This window comes from Notamacropus eugenii, chromosome 4, assembly GCF_028372415.1.
Source record: "Notamacropus eugenii isolate mMacEug1 chromosome 4, mMacEug1.pri_v2, whole genome shotgun sequence".
Lineage (NCBI taxonomy): Eukaryota > Metazoa > Chordata > Mammalia > Diprotodontia > Macropodidae > Notamacropus > Notamacropus eugenii.
The window spans coordinates 356354658-356373482 of record NC_092875.1 but is presented as its reverse complement, the minus strand read 5'-3'; the positions used below and the strand labels follow the sequence as shown (position 1 = coordinate 356373482).

Below are 18825 nucleotides of genomic sequence, written 5' to 3'. Positions count from 1 at the left end.
CAAATCCTTAACAATTAAGGCTATCTGAAAGCAGACTGGGTTGCCTCAGGAGGTAGTAGCTTCTTCAAGCAAAGTTTGGGCCACTTGGAGACTGGGTATCTTCAAGTGAAGTTTGGACCACTTATCTACCACATTGTACAGAAAACTCTTGTATTTGATTCACATAGGCTACAATATATTGCATTTGACCAATCTTTTGCCCTGAAATTTGGGGATTCTGCCATATAAGGAGTAAATAACACCATAATTTTCCCATAATAAAAATTCACTACTTTCACCATCACTGGCTTACTCTGCCTAATTCATGAGAAGTCCAAAGTGGCTACAACAGATTGGGACAGCTACCACTTTGGAAAATGAATCAGTTAAAAGATTTTTTTGTATTACTATTAAAACAAAATAAATTTGAACTTGGATTTCCATATTCCCCATTGCTCTCCCTCTCATTCCCATTTCTCCCCTCAACTTGGCCCTCTAATCTTTTGCTTTCATTTAAAATGAGGTCATAGATGAATATAGAATTTCGTTAAGTAATAACAATCAAATTCTGCCAAATTTCATCTAAAAGTATTAGCTGGAGCAATTTCGAAATGTGTGTTGCCAATCAAGCTGCCTTTTTCTTTTAAAAGTTAATGACAATATAGGAATATTTTCATTTTAATGCAGGGCTAGAAGCTAATTGCAAGTTTCCTTGCTGTGGTTATATAGGCATGCTGCTAAAGTTCTTGAAAAGAAAGAAATTAGCACAGATCAGGTAACCATTTCTCTAATGGGAGTCAAAGTGTCCTTCAAGTACGGCATTACTCACTCTTTTTTTTTTTTTTTAATCTCAGGGTTTGATCAGGATATCAGAGTTGGTCCTTGTCCTGATTTCAGGCTTACATCCAGGGTTGATCATTTAGAATTTTATCATCACATCTAATATCACACAATTCAACAAATGTTTATTGAGTAGTTATTCTGTGCAAAGTATCAGTCTAAGCTCTGGATCATTATATGTGATCTTTTTGTGTGTCTGATCATCAAGATAGCCTATGAGGGGTCTCATACTTCTTCTAGCAAGATAAGTATGATCATGCTCACTACTCAAAACCAAATATTTGATAAGGATGGTCAAAGAATTGTAGGACCTCAGAGGCTAACTATTCCACTTTATGGAGGAAAATGAGGATTAGGGAGGTTCAGTTATGTTCCCAAGGTCACACAGGTAATAAGTAAATCAGTAAAAATAAATAATTAAGAAGTAGAATTTATACATTAAATCACAAAGATGTAATACCAGTTCCAGATAGTTTGTAAATTTGTATAGCACCTTAAGGTTTGGATAGCAGTTCAGCCTCAACCAGAGGCAGCTAAATAGTATACCACACAGAATGCTCAGCTGGGAGTCAAGAAAGACCTACATTCAATTCTGGCCTCAGATATTACTTACTTGCTGGATGACCTCAGTCAAATTACTTAACCTTGATTTACCTCCATTTCCTCAGCTGAGAACAATAATAGCATGTACTTCACAGGGTTGTTGTGAGGCTCAAACAAGATGACATTTGTAAACACTTTAGGATATAGTAGGTGCTTAATAAATGCTTGTATCCTTCCTTCAACTACTCTGTGTGGTACATAGTGCAAGTATAATATTACCTAACTTTTATAGGTGAGAAAACTGAGTTCAGATGCTAAGTGGTTTATGATCCTGTAGAGAATAAATGCTGAAACCAGGACTGGAACCCTAGTTCCTAACTCCAAGTTGCGGGTTCTTTCTACTATATTATAATAGTTTCCTACATTGGATTTGTGTATGTTCAGTTCAACAATGTTCTACGTGAATGTCACCATCCTAGGTAATGGGAAAGGATAGATAAAATATATCCCTTGACTTCTAAGAGTATACATTCTGTGAATATAAATTCTATGTAGAAATTACACAGATAAGGAAATGTATTATAATTTGAGGATAGAAAATAGCAACTGGGGATCCACAGAAGATTACTATGAAAGAGAAGCCCTGACTTAAGCCTTGAAGGAAGCTCAGTATTTTAAGAGGTAGGGTTGAGGAATGATTTTGGTTCAGGGAGGCAAGACATCCAGTACAAAGGCAGAGAGGTGAGAGAATATAGAAAAAGAAAAGAATAGTGGCCAGAGTTAAAGGGTGGGACATTTATAATAACCCAGCAAAGGAGACTGAAAAATTGGCAGACAAATAGGAGAGCCAAGAGAGAATTAATATCCCAAAAACCACTATGTGAATGTTTAAAAAAGATACATGGGGGAGAGAGGAGGTACACTGCAGAGGATAATCTCAGGCTTTTTGTACAAATGGTCAGTACTTAAAATGAAGTGTTTAATATCTCTCTTCTGTTATAAACCATTTCCAGGAGAAAAATGTTTAACTAGCAAACTATTTATGCTTGTTCTCTTTAGTACCATAGCTATGAATCATGAAACAACCTGATTTCAGAAGAATCAAAGCTACAGGTGAATCAAAGGTTAATGGAAAGACTCAATAAATTTAAATGGTCTTCAGCACATCAAGGCCACATACAACTGGAAAAGGAGGTTGGGCTGGTTATGTAGTGATACTGAGCCATAACAAATGGACAGCTCAAATATTGCTTTGATAATCATGAAATATACCCCTGTACCCCCCCAAAAAAGGTCTACAGGAAGGGCTTCAGCATATTGGTTTAGTCCTTTCGGAAGGATTCATAGAAGGAAATGTATTTGTATAGAAAATGCTTATATCAATGAGATCATGTATTCTTTAACATTTGAAGGACCTCTTTACTTAAGAGGCTATGATAACAAGTGTAAAAATTGAAACACAAAGTGTTCAAGTTGCTGGTTAAAAGGAATCAGCTAGAAAAAAATATTGAGGGTATGTTTATAAGAAAGTGTCTAGAGCTGGGAGGAATACAGAAAAGCTGTAAGATATGGTCCCTGCCCTCAAGAAGGTTACATGCTAAGTTGACAAAAAAAAAGACTGCTACATAGAACAATTGGCAAATAAACCAGTAAATGGATAATGATAGCTAATATTTTTATTCGACTTTAAAGGGTTGTGAGAAGCTTCACATACATGGAAAAAAAAGCTGGGTTTAGTAGCTGGGGGACTGACTTTAAATCCCAGCTCTTCTACTTACTGCCTGTGTGACCTTAGATAAGTCACTTAATCTTTGTAACCTCGATTTCTTCATCTGTGAAATGGAGGAGTTGGACCGAATGATACTTTTTGACTCTGAGTCTACAAAAGTTTAAGGAAGGTACCAAGGGTTTTATTATCCCCATTTTACAGAGCAAGAAACTAAGACTCAGGGAGGCCAGTGACTTGCCCACAGTCACAGAGCTAAGGTTAGAGTTAGCAAGTGAATGTGTCTCTTCTGACTTCAAATCCAGGATCTCTCCTCTGTACTAAGCTAGTACTCATGAACAACACCAAGAAGTATCTTATAATTAAATGCTAAATCATACAGAGGTAGAAACAATTGGCAGAGACAACTGCTCTGGGAAGAGGAAAATGAAATAAGAGTTCATATTTAAAGTTAATGAAGTGTTTGGTTTTTTTTTTTTTTTTGCTTGTTTTTTTGCTCACAGTCATTCTGTGGTCTAAGTAAGGTTCTTATTCCCAAGTTAAAGATGTCAGAGATACTGTGATGTCCATTTTTCAGCCACAATTGAAAACCAAAACTTCTGATATTTAAACTCAAATTCATTAGCTTTCATGAAGTAGCATTAAGCTGGTCCTTTTACATTATGTATTTGTAAATGTTACTCTAATAGATTTCACTTGAAAGATCTTCCTTGATGAGGTTACCATTTTACAAAGGTATTAGTCATTGCTTGTTTGAGTTTAAAGACAATTTACAGATCATCAAACCCCAAAATCTGATACCTATGCATAATCTTTTGTGATATATTTATTTCCTCCTAAGCTAAAATGGTATTCTTACTGTAGCTTCAATGCTACTTACTAGTACATGGATACAACCTAATGAGTGTAGAGTGAAGCATAATACAATATAAGAAGAAATAAAATATACTTACCGGCAGGAAAAAATACTTCTGTGTATTCTGAGAAGTGTGGTTAGTTGAGTCAGGTAAACTTGAATTTGATGCGTTGAAATCTGAGGGGAGCATTGTCTCTATATCATTCAGGAAAAACTGTGAGGGGAAAACAATTTTACAGTGTATTATTAGTATAAGCTAGATCAAGAAAGGAAACTCAGGAGGGTGAATTCTCACTCATTCATTACCCATTGTTTCCTTAGTGGCAAAGGAAAAATTGAATTGCTTTTGTTGACAGATGTGTGCCTTTTAACTTTAAATAAACCAATAGCTTTCCATCTGGAACTTTCTGAAATTTTCTGTTATAATGAAAGATGAATGATTGCTTAGCTAAGAATCTAATCACAACCCTAAAATAAATAGATTAATATTAAGGATACTTGTCCTTTTGCAAGCCTGGGGATATTTCTTAGCTAAATATTTATTTAAAAGTGCAAAAATGTCAGGGCTGATGCTATTTGATACTGGGTCTCTTTTTTGGGGGGGATTAAATAGAAATTACAATTACAATAAAAAAGATCAGAGCCTTAGCAAAGTATCCTGCAGAACTTTCAATGATCTTATTTCAGACTCTGATTTAAATGAGTCAATCAGCATTTTAAAATCTATGATAAAAAATACATCAAATTAATGAGCAAAATGTCAAATCATTTTGCTCACTGTTAGTTTAGGATCACTGATGCCAATATCATATTACATTTCCATTATTTTATAAATTAGGAATTCTCTTAGTCATGTAGGATGGAGAAAGTATAGACTATTATATTAAAAATAGCAAAATTCTTAGAAAGACATCCTCTAGAATACTGGAAAGGCAGATATATCCAATGTAACATGATCTTGAGGAAATGAGGATAATTGGTCCCTTTCATGGTTATTTGCTCTATTAGCATTCTGAATAAAAGTGATAATCTATCTAGAAGCCATAGAGTATACCAATCTCTACTTTCACGAGGGAAAGTGAAGCTGAGGAGGTTTTAGCTTCTGTCTAGGGACAAAATTAGTCACTGATCTATAGTAAGAGTCATTGTCACCAAAATGGTTAGGTTTAAAGCTTCCCCAAAATCTTGACTCTCATTATCTCTACTTCAAAGATTTTAATTTTATTTATTACTCTAGAAAGAATGTCCTGGTATATAGTCAAATCTTATACTATTAGAATTTAAAATTGAAAGTTTTTCCATCTTCTCATTTATTCCGTTACCTTGATTTACTCTTGTGGTAGATGCTCCCTTAGATATTTAAATATTATCTACTTTTGGGCTAAATCCAACAAATATCAGTTAGAAAGTAAGTATGGTTATTTACCATGTTTGGGATAATGCACTGAGATTCTGAATAGAGCATTTTCAACCTTCATATCACTTAAGGAAATGCAGAAAAATACTAATTTAAAAAATCAAAGAAGCTTGAGAGTTTTATTGATCTGCTACTGCAGAATTGATCAAAAACATTACCATCACTGTTCAACTGCTATTGCAGAAGCCACGAGAGGGGAAAAACAAAAACCTTAAATCAGATGGGAAGGAATGGAGAAATTTCTTGGCAAAAATTATGAGTTCAATATTTTATAAATACTGCTTTTGGTGGAGCAGAATATAATCCATTTATATAATAATGTATCAAGGACTGACAAGATCAAGGAAAATGCTTTACTTTGGGGAATTACAAGACAAGACGTTCTAGATATTAAAAGCATAGCATCAAATTCTTAATCATATCACCATGTAAAAAGGGAAGAAGCAAAAAAAAAAATGACTGAGGCTCTGTTTTTCCCTTTTTTTTCCTTCCACATACTAAAGAGCAATATGGTATTTTTAAAATTGTATTTTGGCTGGAGTTTATTGTAACAAATGGAATCCAATTTATAAAACATAGTATGAGTTGTAACTTTAGAAATTCTGGAGTCTACTCTAATTTTCTAGTCTAAGATCATATTTTTCTCTTCCTCACAATGTTTCATGCCTTCCCAACTGGACTGGAGTCTGAATCCCAAAGACTCTTTGTGATCTACTTCCTTGTTGTTCCTTAAACAAGATACTCCATCTTCCAAATCCAGGCATTTTGAGTGGCTGTTCATCATGCCTGGGATTCTCTCCTTCCTAATTTCTGCTTCCAAGTTTCTTCCAAGATCCTGCCTCTTCTAGGAGGTCTTTCTGTCATTTGCTTTCCTTTGTATCCCTAGAGGCACATAGTAGGTGGTTAATATAATCTTATTGTATGGCTAATATGCAAATAATGCTTTGAATGACTTCACTTGTATAACTGATACCACGTTGCTTACTTTCTCAGTGAGTGGGGGAATGACGAAAGAAAATTTAGAAATATTTTTTTAAATGAATGTTAAAAATAAATTAGTTAATTAGCAAAAAAAAAAATTCTTGTTGACTTGATTTGATGTCGGTCTGCTGTGAACATCCTTTGTCCTCCTCTTGACTTGATTGTTACCACAAGTTATTTAAAGCACAAGTCAAATGCCACGTATTCTTGGAAATCATTCCTGATCTCTCTCAGTCAGTAATAATTTCTTCTCCCAAGTCTAACTTCACATAGTTTTGTATACCTAATACATTAACATGTGATGTGTGCGCATGTTTGGATTTACATGTGTCCTACATGACATGGTCACCCCCTCATCCTGGCTTGACTGGTTACCACGTTGATTCTTATAATTCCAAATTCTAAGGTATTCCAGGGGTGTGTTTTTATATTTCCTTATTGATGAATAGATTTGCAACTACTTTCTTATTAATTAATGTTAGCTTGGAACCACTACCTCATTGTATTACATATCAAAAATCAAAATACCAAAAATCATAAATAAAAATCATCAATATCAAATAAACTGGAGAAAAAATTTTTCCCACAAACAGTTAATAACCTCTATGTATCAAAGTCCCAAAATCTCATAGACTTAAATAAACACCAGTGTCATTGGTTCATTAACAGAGTAACAGATAATACCAAAGATATAAATAATTATTTAGAAGGTTTTATCATAGATCACCTCTCACCATCACTTTAATTTTTCTCCTCATTTTTAGAATATAATCTTACCACTCAGTTTCGACAAGATACCAATTAAAATCTCTTCTCAAAAATTTTCTTCTTAATTATTCATGATATAAAAGTCAGACAAACCTTGTTTTATCCTCTTTTCAGCCTGGCAGGATCACAATTCAAACTAAATCTCTTTACAAATAATACTTAAAGCTCTTTGTTTTCTCACACATGCCTCACACATCAAAATACTCTCCCCTCTGACTCTTTAAGGAATGTCTGTTCAACTCTCACTGTACAAGATTCCAAAGCCCTTTTAAAGAAACTAACCATTTAATCTCTGCTGGAGAAGCTATGGAAGCTACTGATACATCTATAAAATTAACTCATATTAAAGTTATTTATGCTTTTGTTTTATTCCCACTGTTGAACTAAAATCTCCAAGAGAGCAAGGGCTATTTTTTCATCTAAAATTCGAACACTACACTCATCCTCCCCTGCCCCCCAGGCTCTTGCTCTGCATCCAAATGTCTATTCAATTTTTGACTAGTTAATTGAACCCTGGCTATAATTTAAAATCACATGTTCTTATTTTGTCTGTTATGTAGTTGGGAAGCAACCATTTCTACCCTCATTCCAATTGTGGCGTGGGTTGAGTGGGGATCACCTAATAAACTATGTCCCCCCAATCCACTTGATTAAATTAAAAGGCATGCAGCTTTGGAAGAAAAGAGAATTTTCTGTGGAACTAGACATACCCACTGACTCTGAACTGAAGAATTCTAGCACTTTGAGATCTTGAAGCAGTTCTCGATTGGCCTATAATTCCCACATGTTGCTGTGACAGTGAGGTTGTGTTGAAGATGACTGGTGACTGAGTCAGGAGGAACTTTTCCCTTTGGTGGTCTAAGAGAGCGGGGAAACAACTCCACCCTTTCTTTTTGGGCTTTGGCAGTTTTGGGATCCCTCTTGGAATTCCAGAAAAGAGAAGGATTATTTTCCTTCCCTTACCCCAGAGGCAAGGTCAGCTGTTAGCATAGGCAGGAAGCCTATGTATTTGCCTAAGTGAACCTGAGTTCTTAGCCACCTTCTCCAGCTTTCCATTTTCTTTCATGAATACAAGCCAGGCCCACTAATCCTGGGAAATGGATCTTCAATGAGACTCCCCTAACCCTCACTTCATTCCCTTTTAGAAATATTCAAAAATCATATATTTTCAGAGTCTGTCTAAAGTTCTTGGTCTCACCTGAGTAGAAAACCTTCCAGGTACTTAGTTTATTCTGATGAAACAATGCCTTGAATAGAAAAATCAGTCCTTCCTTATTATTTTAAAGTCTAATCATTTCCTAAAGGGACATGAATCATCAGCCCAGGAGGGAATCTTCCCAGAAACTGATTAGACTAATATATTTAGTAAGAACAAAAGGACTTTTGCTTAGTACAATTAAGAATATGCCTCCTTCTCCCCTATAAATGAGAAGGAATGAATTCAGGAAAATGAATCTCTATGAAGTGCTCAAAGTTGCTTTAATAATATTGTTCTCTTTGATGATTTAAACCCTGTTTTCTAAACTTTGTACCCTCCTTAAATCTTGACTACCAAAGTTTATCTTTGTTCTTGAACTCTGTAAACTATAAAATGAAGATGGTTTATATCCAGGAGATTTTCCAAAGTAGTTTGAGTCTTTGTCCCTTTGGATTTCTCTAAGCAGATATACTTTGAATTTAATTATTAAATTTATTTCTGATAGGTTCTCTGTTAAAAAAAAAATGGCCTGTCTGTGACAGAGTTTTTGTTCTATACCAATTATGGCAGTAATGTAAGGATTTTCAGACTTTGGCTGCACTGCAGTCCAGTCTCTAGGATGCCCAGCTGATTTGGACCTTGTGTGCTTCTCAGATAAAGAAGGTCTGAGATAAATGGAAAAAATTGTTCAGCAATCCTCTAAGGTTGCCTTTGCCTTTTGGGAAAATACGAGTGTGATGGCTTATCACTTTTTTCCCATATTAATCTACTGATCAAGCTCCTGATACATAATAATATTTTGTCAGATTTTTAGACCTAGTTATTAAGAAACAATCTAGTGTTCTTTTTTCTTTCACAGTTAAACCACTATTCCTTTTCTCCCTTTATTCTTTCAATGATTTCAGTTGTTCTTAGTGTCTTCAGGTTTCAACATCCCTTAAAAATGTAGAGACCCAAACTTCACATGACATTTTAATAAGGATTTGAATTGTAGAATTGCTTTCAAGATTTTGTATGTCATACTTAATACAACTCAGCATCATGCTTTTTAAAAGAATTATATAAAATCGATGATTTACATTCAATATCTGGTTCATTTATTCCTAGGCTGTTTATAAAGATGTCATTTTTCCAAAAGTCCAGATAGATTATGGCGATTGCTCTTTCCTTGCCTCCTTACTGTATATCACAAAAAGAAATTAAATTGGTCCTGCAGAGTTTGCTTTTCACAAGGCCATGCTAATTGCTATCCAGTAATTTTTTTTAGGTAGTTGCAAACTGATTGGTTAAAGACTTTTTCCTTGTACTTAACAAAAACTATGATTAAACTGTAGTAAGATTCTCAAAGAATTTTTGAAAGCAGCATGAAAAATATGGTATAAAATTATTATTTATTTTTATCAAATTATTATTAAATGTATTATTTACCATTTGTTTTGACATTAATAAATATGTTCAGGAAAGAGTGGCAATGCTCTCAATACTGAGGGTTGACCCTAAACTATCCATATAAAAACAGCAAATATCCATATGTAGATATTTGAACATATTTATATTGAATGGCTTCATTTTTTTTCAAATTTTTGATCTAGATATTTGACATTCTACACGTACTACTTGAATATCAGAAACAAATCCAATAGAGATATACACATATACATATATACATATATATATATATATACATATTTTTTTTATTAGGCAGAGTGTGGTTGAATTGCATCTCTTTCAAGTCAATGCAATGAAAATATCATGACATTTTCTCTTGGAGACAAATTCTGAAACAAACTTGAAGTCATCAATTCCATATTTCCTGTGAAGACCTGACAGACGCTATTTGTCAATTTTCATAAGTAAGATAATTTTTCTAACTAATATTCTCCTTTCTCCTTTCAAATACTTAGCTGGAAAAAAATCGACTAAGTACCCTGTTGCAGAAAAATTATTGTTCCATTTTTTAGAAAAGAGTCAATATGTTAGTGATTGCTAAGAATTGCTCAAGACAGATGAACCAATAGTATAAGCTTAATAAATGTTCAATTATGTCTGTGTAAACCACACCTCATCTTTTTAACCTCTCTAGTTTTTAACACTGTTGAACAGTTTCTTGTCCTACATTCTCTCTTCTCTCTCAGCTTTTCAGAACAGCGTTCTCCTGGCTTATCTACTGCACCTGTTGAGACTTCTTTGCTGCATCATTTCCAATGTCCCTTTTGCTAACTGTGGGTACTTCCTAAGGTTCTGTCCCAGCTTCATTCCGTTCAATCATCATGTTGACGTAGATAAGACCAAAATTTATATATTTACCCTTTATCTCTCTCCTGAAACTCTCTCCTCTATTACCAATTACTGTCTGCTTCTTATTTCACAGGTATCTTAAACTCTCCCCTAATTTTTTCCACCATCCAAAATTCCCTATTTCTTTTCAGTCTTTCTAATCAAGCAGATTTTCAACCTCTGTGTCATCCTTGTCTTTTTCTTCTCTCATACACTTTCCTATACCCAACCAGAAATGAATCCTTGTGGATTCTACCACCATACTTGTTCTCATACTCATTTTCTTGTCTCTAGTTATGAATTCACTATTTCAGATCCAGGCCCTTATCATTCAATATGCCAGTCAGATTAGCTTACTAATTGCTTCTTGAACTTGGCATTGCACAGCCCATTTAGAATGACTATGACTTCACACAGCCTATGTATCTGTACCTTCATATTCCTGATATCCATTTCCTTCTTACCTTTGACTTTTAGAATCTTTGGTCTAACTTCAAGAATTAGCTTATATGCCATCCTTTATAGCAAATCTTTCCTGACCTCCCACATTTTTAGCGTATCCTCTCATTTCGGATTATTTTATATTCTTATCTGGTACATTGTATATCCCTTAGTAGGATGGAAGCTTGTTTGATGCAGGGACTATTGTTTTTGTAGCTCTAGAATCCAGCATGTTGCTTGCATATAATAAATGTTTATGGAATTGAATTGAGTCAGATTCAAATGATTTTAAACTCTATCCTCAATTTTTCTGTTTTGATGAGAGGAATATCTTGTAAGGAGCACCTGGTAAGTGATGATGACAGATGGGTACTTGTAGCATACTGAGGTATAGATGATGGCATTTGTTTTTACCCTCTAACCAGATATGTCTCAACATTTCAGACAACTTGAAAAGCTGAAACCTGTTTCTCAGCAAAGGATCACATAGAAATAATACTGATTTCCAAGTCTCTCTGTCTATCTGTCTGTCTGTCTCTCTCCTCCATTGGACATCAGTTGAGAAGGAGTTACTCAGCTAGATATATTTCTTAATGTTGATTTTCTATCATTTTAGTATCTAAAAAGTCTGACATTTCAATTCATTTGCTTTATGAAACACCTACTAAACACTGCCAGATGCTGAGGACCCTACTAAAGGCAAACAGTCCCTGCCCTCCAAGGGTTTATACTAAGTGTATGAGAACCACCCACCAAGACGAGTACCATTAATTCCATGGCACAGATAGACTTTGCTACACCTTTGGGAAAAGTGTCAACTCTCGAGGGACTATGATCTTTTCTCTCTGGGTTTCCATGAACAGGAAAAAAATCATGCAATGTAGTTTATCTTTGGTCTCCTAGCTCTGATAGACTGCATCAGAACATCAGAAGCTAATTCAGTAAATAAAGTCATTTGTTTTTATTTCTTTCTCCAAAGAAAATTTTTTTTAACGTATCTCTCCTAGAGGCCTTTTTACCTCATTTACCAAGCAACAGATTGTTTTGTGAGGAAGTAAGATTGCAACACATTCTTATTACCATACAACATACATTTTCCTCCAAATACTCCTATGTATTATGCAAAAGATTTAGCCCTGACCTGAATGCTGATCTTGTCAAGCATTTATAAACACTGATTTAGTTACCTGTCATTCATTCCTTCTCTAACCTGCACATATTTAGTTAGAAAAAAATTAATCTTTTTGTTCCCCAAATATAATCTCATTTCTTTTTCTTCTTTTTATTAAAACTGGTTAATGGATACTGGCTACTTAAGGGGCAAAAAGGATCTTATGACAAGAACTTTAAAAAATCATATGCCTATTCTTTACATGACAGTATCTTATAAAGTCTTGGGTCAAATGCTTGATAAATTTGTATTTTCATGGCATATTTTCATATTGTCCAGTTTAGAATGCAAACAAAAATAAAATTTTTTTTGCTTGCTTTATATGACATATCAACACTGTTGCATACACAGATAGACAATGTATCTCTGCTACAGGCAGAGATAATGACTTGATTATAGAAGAATTACAGAAATTGCTTCCTTGTTAAGAGAATGAAATTAAAGATATTTGCTCTTTGGAAGGAAAGTTGTGGAAAATCTTGACAGTATACTAAAAACATTACCTTGGCCAAAAAAGATCCATATAGGTAAAGCTATGGTTTGCAGTTACAAAGTGCTGGGCCTGGAGTCAGGGAAGACTCATCTTCCATAGTTCAAACCTGGCCTAGACATTTACTACCTGTGTGACCTTGGTTAAGTCACTTAACCCTATTTACCCCAGTTACTTCATGTATAAAATGAGCTGGAGGAAGAAATAGCAAACCACTCCTTACCTTTGCCAAGAAAACCCCAAGTGGGATCACAAAGAGTCAGACATGATTGAAAACTCCTGAATGAGAAGAACATGGTTTTTTCAGGAGCAATGTATGACTTTTAAGAGTTGGACTATAAGGAAAACTGAAAACCACAGAACTGACACTTTCAAATTGTCGTGCTAGTGATGATTTTTGATAGTTCTTAGGATAGCTAGTAGATCAAATTGGTCAATATTTAAAGAAATTAACTCTGACTACTCATTGGGAGGACAAATCCTGAAGCTGAGGTTTAAATATTTTGGCCACATGTAGCATCCTACCCAGAAATGCACTTACTAAATGAATTTTAATGAAACTTACGATGATAATGTCAAAAAAAATGCATTAATGCACTTGGAACACAAACTGTCTGGAGGATACAGTACTTCATTTGATGACTTCCTGGGCTGCTTCTTTTGTCTCCTGTTTTCTTGGTCTTTATCTCTTTTTCTGGTTTTTGAAGCTGATATTAAATTTTATTTCTATGTTTAATGACATTTAAAATCTTATTCAGCTTTGTATCTTAAACAAATGTAATTAAGAGACTCTCTGAACCATCTTCAGGTCACTTGATGCATTGGCCCTCATTCAGCACTGCTATAATGGTTAATATCTTCAATATTAATATTATTTTGGGGAAATTCATGATTATAATATGGAAATCATGGAACTTCAGAGTAAGTAGCTTGCAAACCAGTTTCAGAACTTTGGGGAACATAGCTATTGAAAATACTAAGACATTCACACGGAAATCTTCCTTGACAGCTAAGTTTCAAAGATTTTAAAAGTCCTCATGGAAAAAAAAGAGTGGCTATCATCTATTATAAAACAAAATGAAACAAACATAAAATGTTTGGAACTAGAGACCAGCTTTCATGAAAAGGAAAATCACATAGCTCAATAAGAAAAACCAAAGGCACTTTTAGCTTTTAAAAATACCTCCAGATTTCACAATGCAGTTTCTGAATTCTTTGGCAAAGAAATCTTGTTGCACCTGAGTGAGAGTTGCAATATAATCTCCCTGAAGCTTTCAAAGTATACTACATCAAGGACCAGTGAAAGTCTAGGCTAAGCTATTGCTAAAATACATGATTATAATAGCAAATTTTAGTAGCCTCTCCATTAAATGTATTGACTTAGAACAGAAGAAGAGATCTTTACAATTTTGTTAAATGGATGGAAATTTATACTGAATTAACAATATTTCTTCAAGTTGAGTCACAATCACTGCTGTTTTGTTGTTCAGTCATTTCTGATTCTTTATGAACCCATTTGGAGTTTTTTTGGCAAAGATACTGTAGTAGTTTGCCATTTCCTTCTCCAGTTCATTTTACAGATGAGGAAACTGAGACAAACAGGGTTAAGTGACTTGTCCAGGGTCTCACAGCTAACATGGATCTGAGGCCAGATTTGAACTCAGGTCTTCCTGACTCCAGACCCGGTGTGCCACCTAATTGCCCATTGTGCTGGTACTAGGTATACTAACACAAAAATGAGAATGTCCCTATCCTCAGAGTTTTAATTCTTCTAGAAGGATATAGCACATCCATAGATAAATAAATATGGCATATATCTTATATTCTATTATATTATGCAATATTATATTAATTGTATGTATATCTATATAGATATATAGACCCATATATGTATCACTATGTAGATGTATATACATATATGTGTACATATTACTGCATATAATAAATACATGAATTTTATATGTGTGTATTATATGCATATATTATATATATATATATATATATATACTTCAATCTATGCGCGTGTGCATGCGTATGCATATGCATGTGGATTTGTGCCTGTGTGTGTATGCAGATACAAGTTCTAGCCAGTTTGTAAAAGGCTTTTAAATGTCGAATGCAACTCACTGGTTTTTGATTTCATGATGACAACCTTTTCCCTATGGTCCTTGAGGGCCAAAGGCAGCAAAAATTTTGCCTATATTTCTCAGAAGAGCAGCTCTTGATAGCAGTGACAGCTGTAGCCATGCTTAGCAAGAAGGCCTTAAAGAGCAGCAAATTCCCAGGAATCCTTGATTAAGTAAGTAAGTATTAAGTAAGTATTTTCTCAGCTGCTGCCATGCCACATACTCCTCTCTGACTCTCTCTTCTTTGCCGTGGTCTTTTGATCCTAATTTGGCAATTTTATTTATATTCTTAGTCTGATCCTTGTGGCAGATCAATTCAGCTCAACATCAAGCATCCACTTTCTGCACAGCACAAATGGAAGAAATGGAAAGTTAAGATAACACACATTCCATATCCTGTGTTACCCCTTCTGTAGCAAGTGAATCAAATTTGGCAATAGAGCCTTACTTAGGCTACTGAAGACCCCAACTTTACTCTTCTTTGGAACCATACCTTCATAACTATCTCTCTGTTGACCTTCTGGGTGAACATCTGTATCTTAAGTTTCTGATGTCTTTCCTTACCCTTTGGTCTATAGCAATAGCTGATGTGGCCCATGAAGCTTCCTCACCTCAGAGCTATCTGAAGATAATCTCATCTGTCTTCTAATGGTCTTATTGGAAGTCGAAGTCAAATTTCATAAAACAAAAATGGTGTTATTTCCCCCACTGAAACAACTGGCCTCAATTGTGAATTCATTAAGAAATATGATAGAAACAGAAAATGATTAAGGTGACATCAACTCCAAAGTATACATGTTGAGGCACTTACCATGTTGAAGATGGCCATGGTTAATATAATTGTAGTGGTGGTAACTGTGAGAGTGATCCGTGGCCAGGGACGATTTGCAATTATTCCAGATGACTTCAAAATCCACAATAACGAAGCAGAGGCTTTCTTGCTACATTGCTAAGAGAAAAAGAGCAGGAAACAGAGTAATATAATGACCATTTTTCTACAGGTGGATGATAGCTAATTAATCAGAAAGATACACATAGATTTACATATGTAGGTATATGCATATATACATAGACTTATGTATATGTTCATGTACATATATATAAATATGTATATGTACATACGACCAGTTAGCTGCATTTTCAGAGAAACTAACTTGCTAAAGTCATTTAAGTCACTAAAATAGATTTGGGATTACAATCTTAGTTTCAGAATAAATTTATGAAAGCACTTGATGCTCTCATACAATCTTGAAAAAATACATCTGAAATAATGTCTTTTAAATCTCTTAATGCATCTATTAAAATCTAAGGAAAAACACTTGATTACTCAAATTCCTCTTTTGGTTTATTTTCCATTTTCAAACATTTCTTATAAATTCAGCTTATTTGTGGAGGTGATAGAACCTATCTAATAAGGTAATAATATCACCAAAAACAATAATAGTGGTAATTCTTCTTATCATAGTGATAATAGTGATATAGTGACCATACTAAATATTGATAATCTCCAAACTACATAGAATGAATGATCAGGTTTTAAAGCTCAGAGGTCCAGCATAGAAATTAAAAACTATATGGCAAGGATGCCATCTCTCTGGTTCTGTATGCCACTGGAAATGTCCCAGAGGTTCTTTCAGTGACCTTCCAGAGGGATGAGCTCACATTTCAATCCTTTTATTCAGTTACCAGAAAGGAACGCACTCACTTTATCCATCTGAGCAGTAGTCTAAGAATAATATCAGGAAAGTGACTTGTACTTGGACTACTTCTTTCTGAACCCCATCCAAAGAGATGACAAGATTATAAGATGATCAAAAGATTTCAAAATATAGAGACTTAGTAGAAGAAATCAAAAATCATGTGAGAACAAGATGAGGTGAATATGATTCCAGCTGTCATGTCTGCTACTGGCATTGTACTGAAGGTGCTTTCAATGAGCTTACAAAAAGATAAGCTGATATCCTAATACTTTTACTTAACTACAAAGAGCAGCTATTTTTTTCTGTCTGTGACAGCTAAGTGGCACTGTGGATAAAGAGAGCTTTGGGCCTGGAAATCAGGAAGATCTGAGCTCGGATCTAGCCTAAGACACTTTGTCGTCTTGGCATTGGTCACTTGTGTGACCCTGGATAAAGCATTTAGCCTCTCTTTAACTCAATTTTCCTCAATTATTATGGAAATAATAATAGCAGCTACCTCTCAGGGGTTGTTGTGAGGATCAAATGAGATCACATTGGTAACATGGTTAGCAGAGTGCCTGGCACATAGTAGGTACTTAATAAGTACTTATTTCTTTTCTTGAATATAAAGGCATAAGACTCAGAAAGAAACTTATCCAAGGGCCATTTCCAGCTGAATTCTACTCAATAAAATGAGAGGAATGGTTTGTCTTGGAATAATAATGGTGCTAATGATAATGATAATAATGAAGAAAAAAAGAAGAAGAAGAAAAAGAGGAGAGAGAAGTTCATCCTCACCTTAGTCCTTTAGCCACTAAGCTGTTAACTGTGGGTCTCAAGAGTTAAGAAAATCAACATCTAACCCAAAAAGTTGCTCCCTACCTCACCCATGATTACATGTACAAGATATTCTGATATAGAGAGAAATCAGTGCCTTGAAAATTAAAGACAGTTTGAACTCCCCAAGATATTGCTGTTTAGGACTGATAATAACATCTCAATCTTCTTTTTGGGGGGTTTACCTACTGTCTCAGTTTTAACCTATATATTAATGAAATCTAAAATAGAACAAAAGGGAACTTTCTTTTTCACTGAATTCAGAAGAAGAGGGGATAAAGAAGAAATATGTATGATGCACTATAATTCACATTTTCTCTAGTGATTCTGATTTGTTTCAAGTCAAAGGCTATCCCACTGTGGTACTAATAAAAGTGAAATAGAAAGTCATTTTGAAAATCAGTCATTCACATTATTTTTACTATGTAAGAAATGCCATCTCCTTTTATTTATACTCTGTAGTTGCATGTTGGGAGTTTATTTCTTGTTATTTTTGTGTGTTTGTGAATAAAGACAAATAATTACTTTATAAATGGAGAACAAACTGTGACAACATTTAATTTTTGATCTCTTCACAAAATTCTCCATTTCTTTAAGTATATTTTGATCATGTATACTACTATAGGTTAGCCCTACTAATAATTCTCAAAGTAGTTCATCTGCAAAAAGTACATTACCCCTATCTATTTATTGCATTTCTTTTCCCTTCTTACCTTTTCAATTCTTTCCGCTGTTCCTTATCTAGGGTAACCCAAAAGTCTTAATGTGCAGTTTAAACGATCCAAGCTTATTAAGTTTATAAAGATATTTACGGTATTGAAGTGTAAAGGTGTGCTAAGACTTTTGAGATACCCTTTATAGATAGGATAAGAGCATTTATCTGTGGCAAGCATCTCAAATATTTCCTTACTAACACAGAATCCTATGAAAATCAAGTTAAAAGGGTATAAATATGAAAGGAAAGCTACATATTTTCTTTTTAGTCTAGTACTGATTCTCATGAGTCTTGCCCTTATTTCTTTTAGGTTCTGTGCATTAAAGCAAATGACGTATTAAGATACATACATTATTAACTCATGGGGCAAGAATTTCACTTAACTTTATAGTAGGACTTAACACAATTCTCACATCTAACTAGGTTTCCTTGATCATATGATACATAGGAACAGGTAGAGGATCATCAAACTCTGTATGAACTCTTTTAGCTAGTGGGATGTTATTTAATGTATCAGACAGATTCTCTTGGATGTAAAGTCTTAAAGTACACTCTCAGAATGCCTTTTGAGCATTTCATGTTGTTTATGATGATGATGATGATGATAATTCCACTACTATTTCAATTGATCTACAATCTAATTGATATTGGACCTTCTTACAATGATGTATAGATGTCCATTCCCTTTTATTCTGTGTCGTATTACCCATCCAACATGTTAGAGGCCTTCTAACAATAATAAGAATATGAAAAGATTGTAATGGTACATATAATGATAGGT

At 34.4% G+C, this 18825-nt stretch overlaps 1 protein-coding gene across 1 annotated transcript in view; it reads right to left on the bottom strand.

Annotated features, from left to right (window-relative positions):
• Positions 1 to 18825, bottom strand: part of ADCY2 (adenylate cyclase 2) — a 523876-nt gene that overhangs the window by 59538 nt on the left and 445513 nt on the right. Inside the window, exons 16-17 of the mRNA XM_072605397.1 lie at positions 15625 to 15762; positions 4042 to 4158 (exon numbers count right to left, since the gene is read on the bottom strand). Coding sequence (XP_072461498.1) covers positions 4042 to 4158; positions 15625 to 15762 — 255 coding nt within the window. The remainder of the gene's footprint in view (positions 1 to 4041; positions 4159 to 15624; positions 15763 to 18825) is intronic.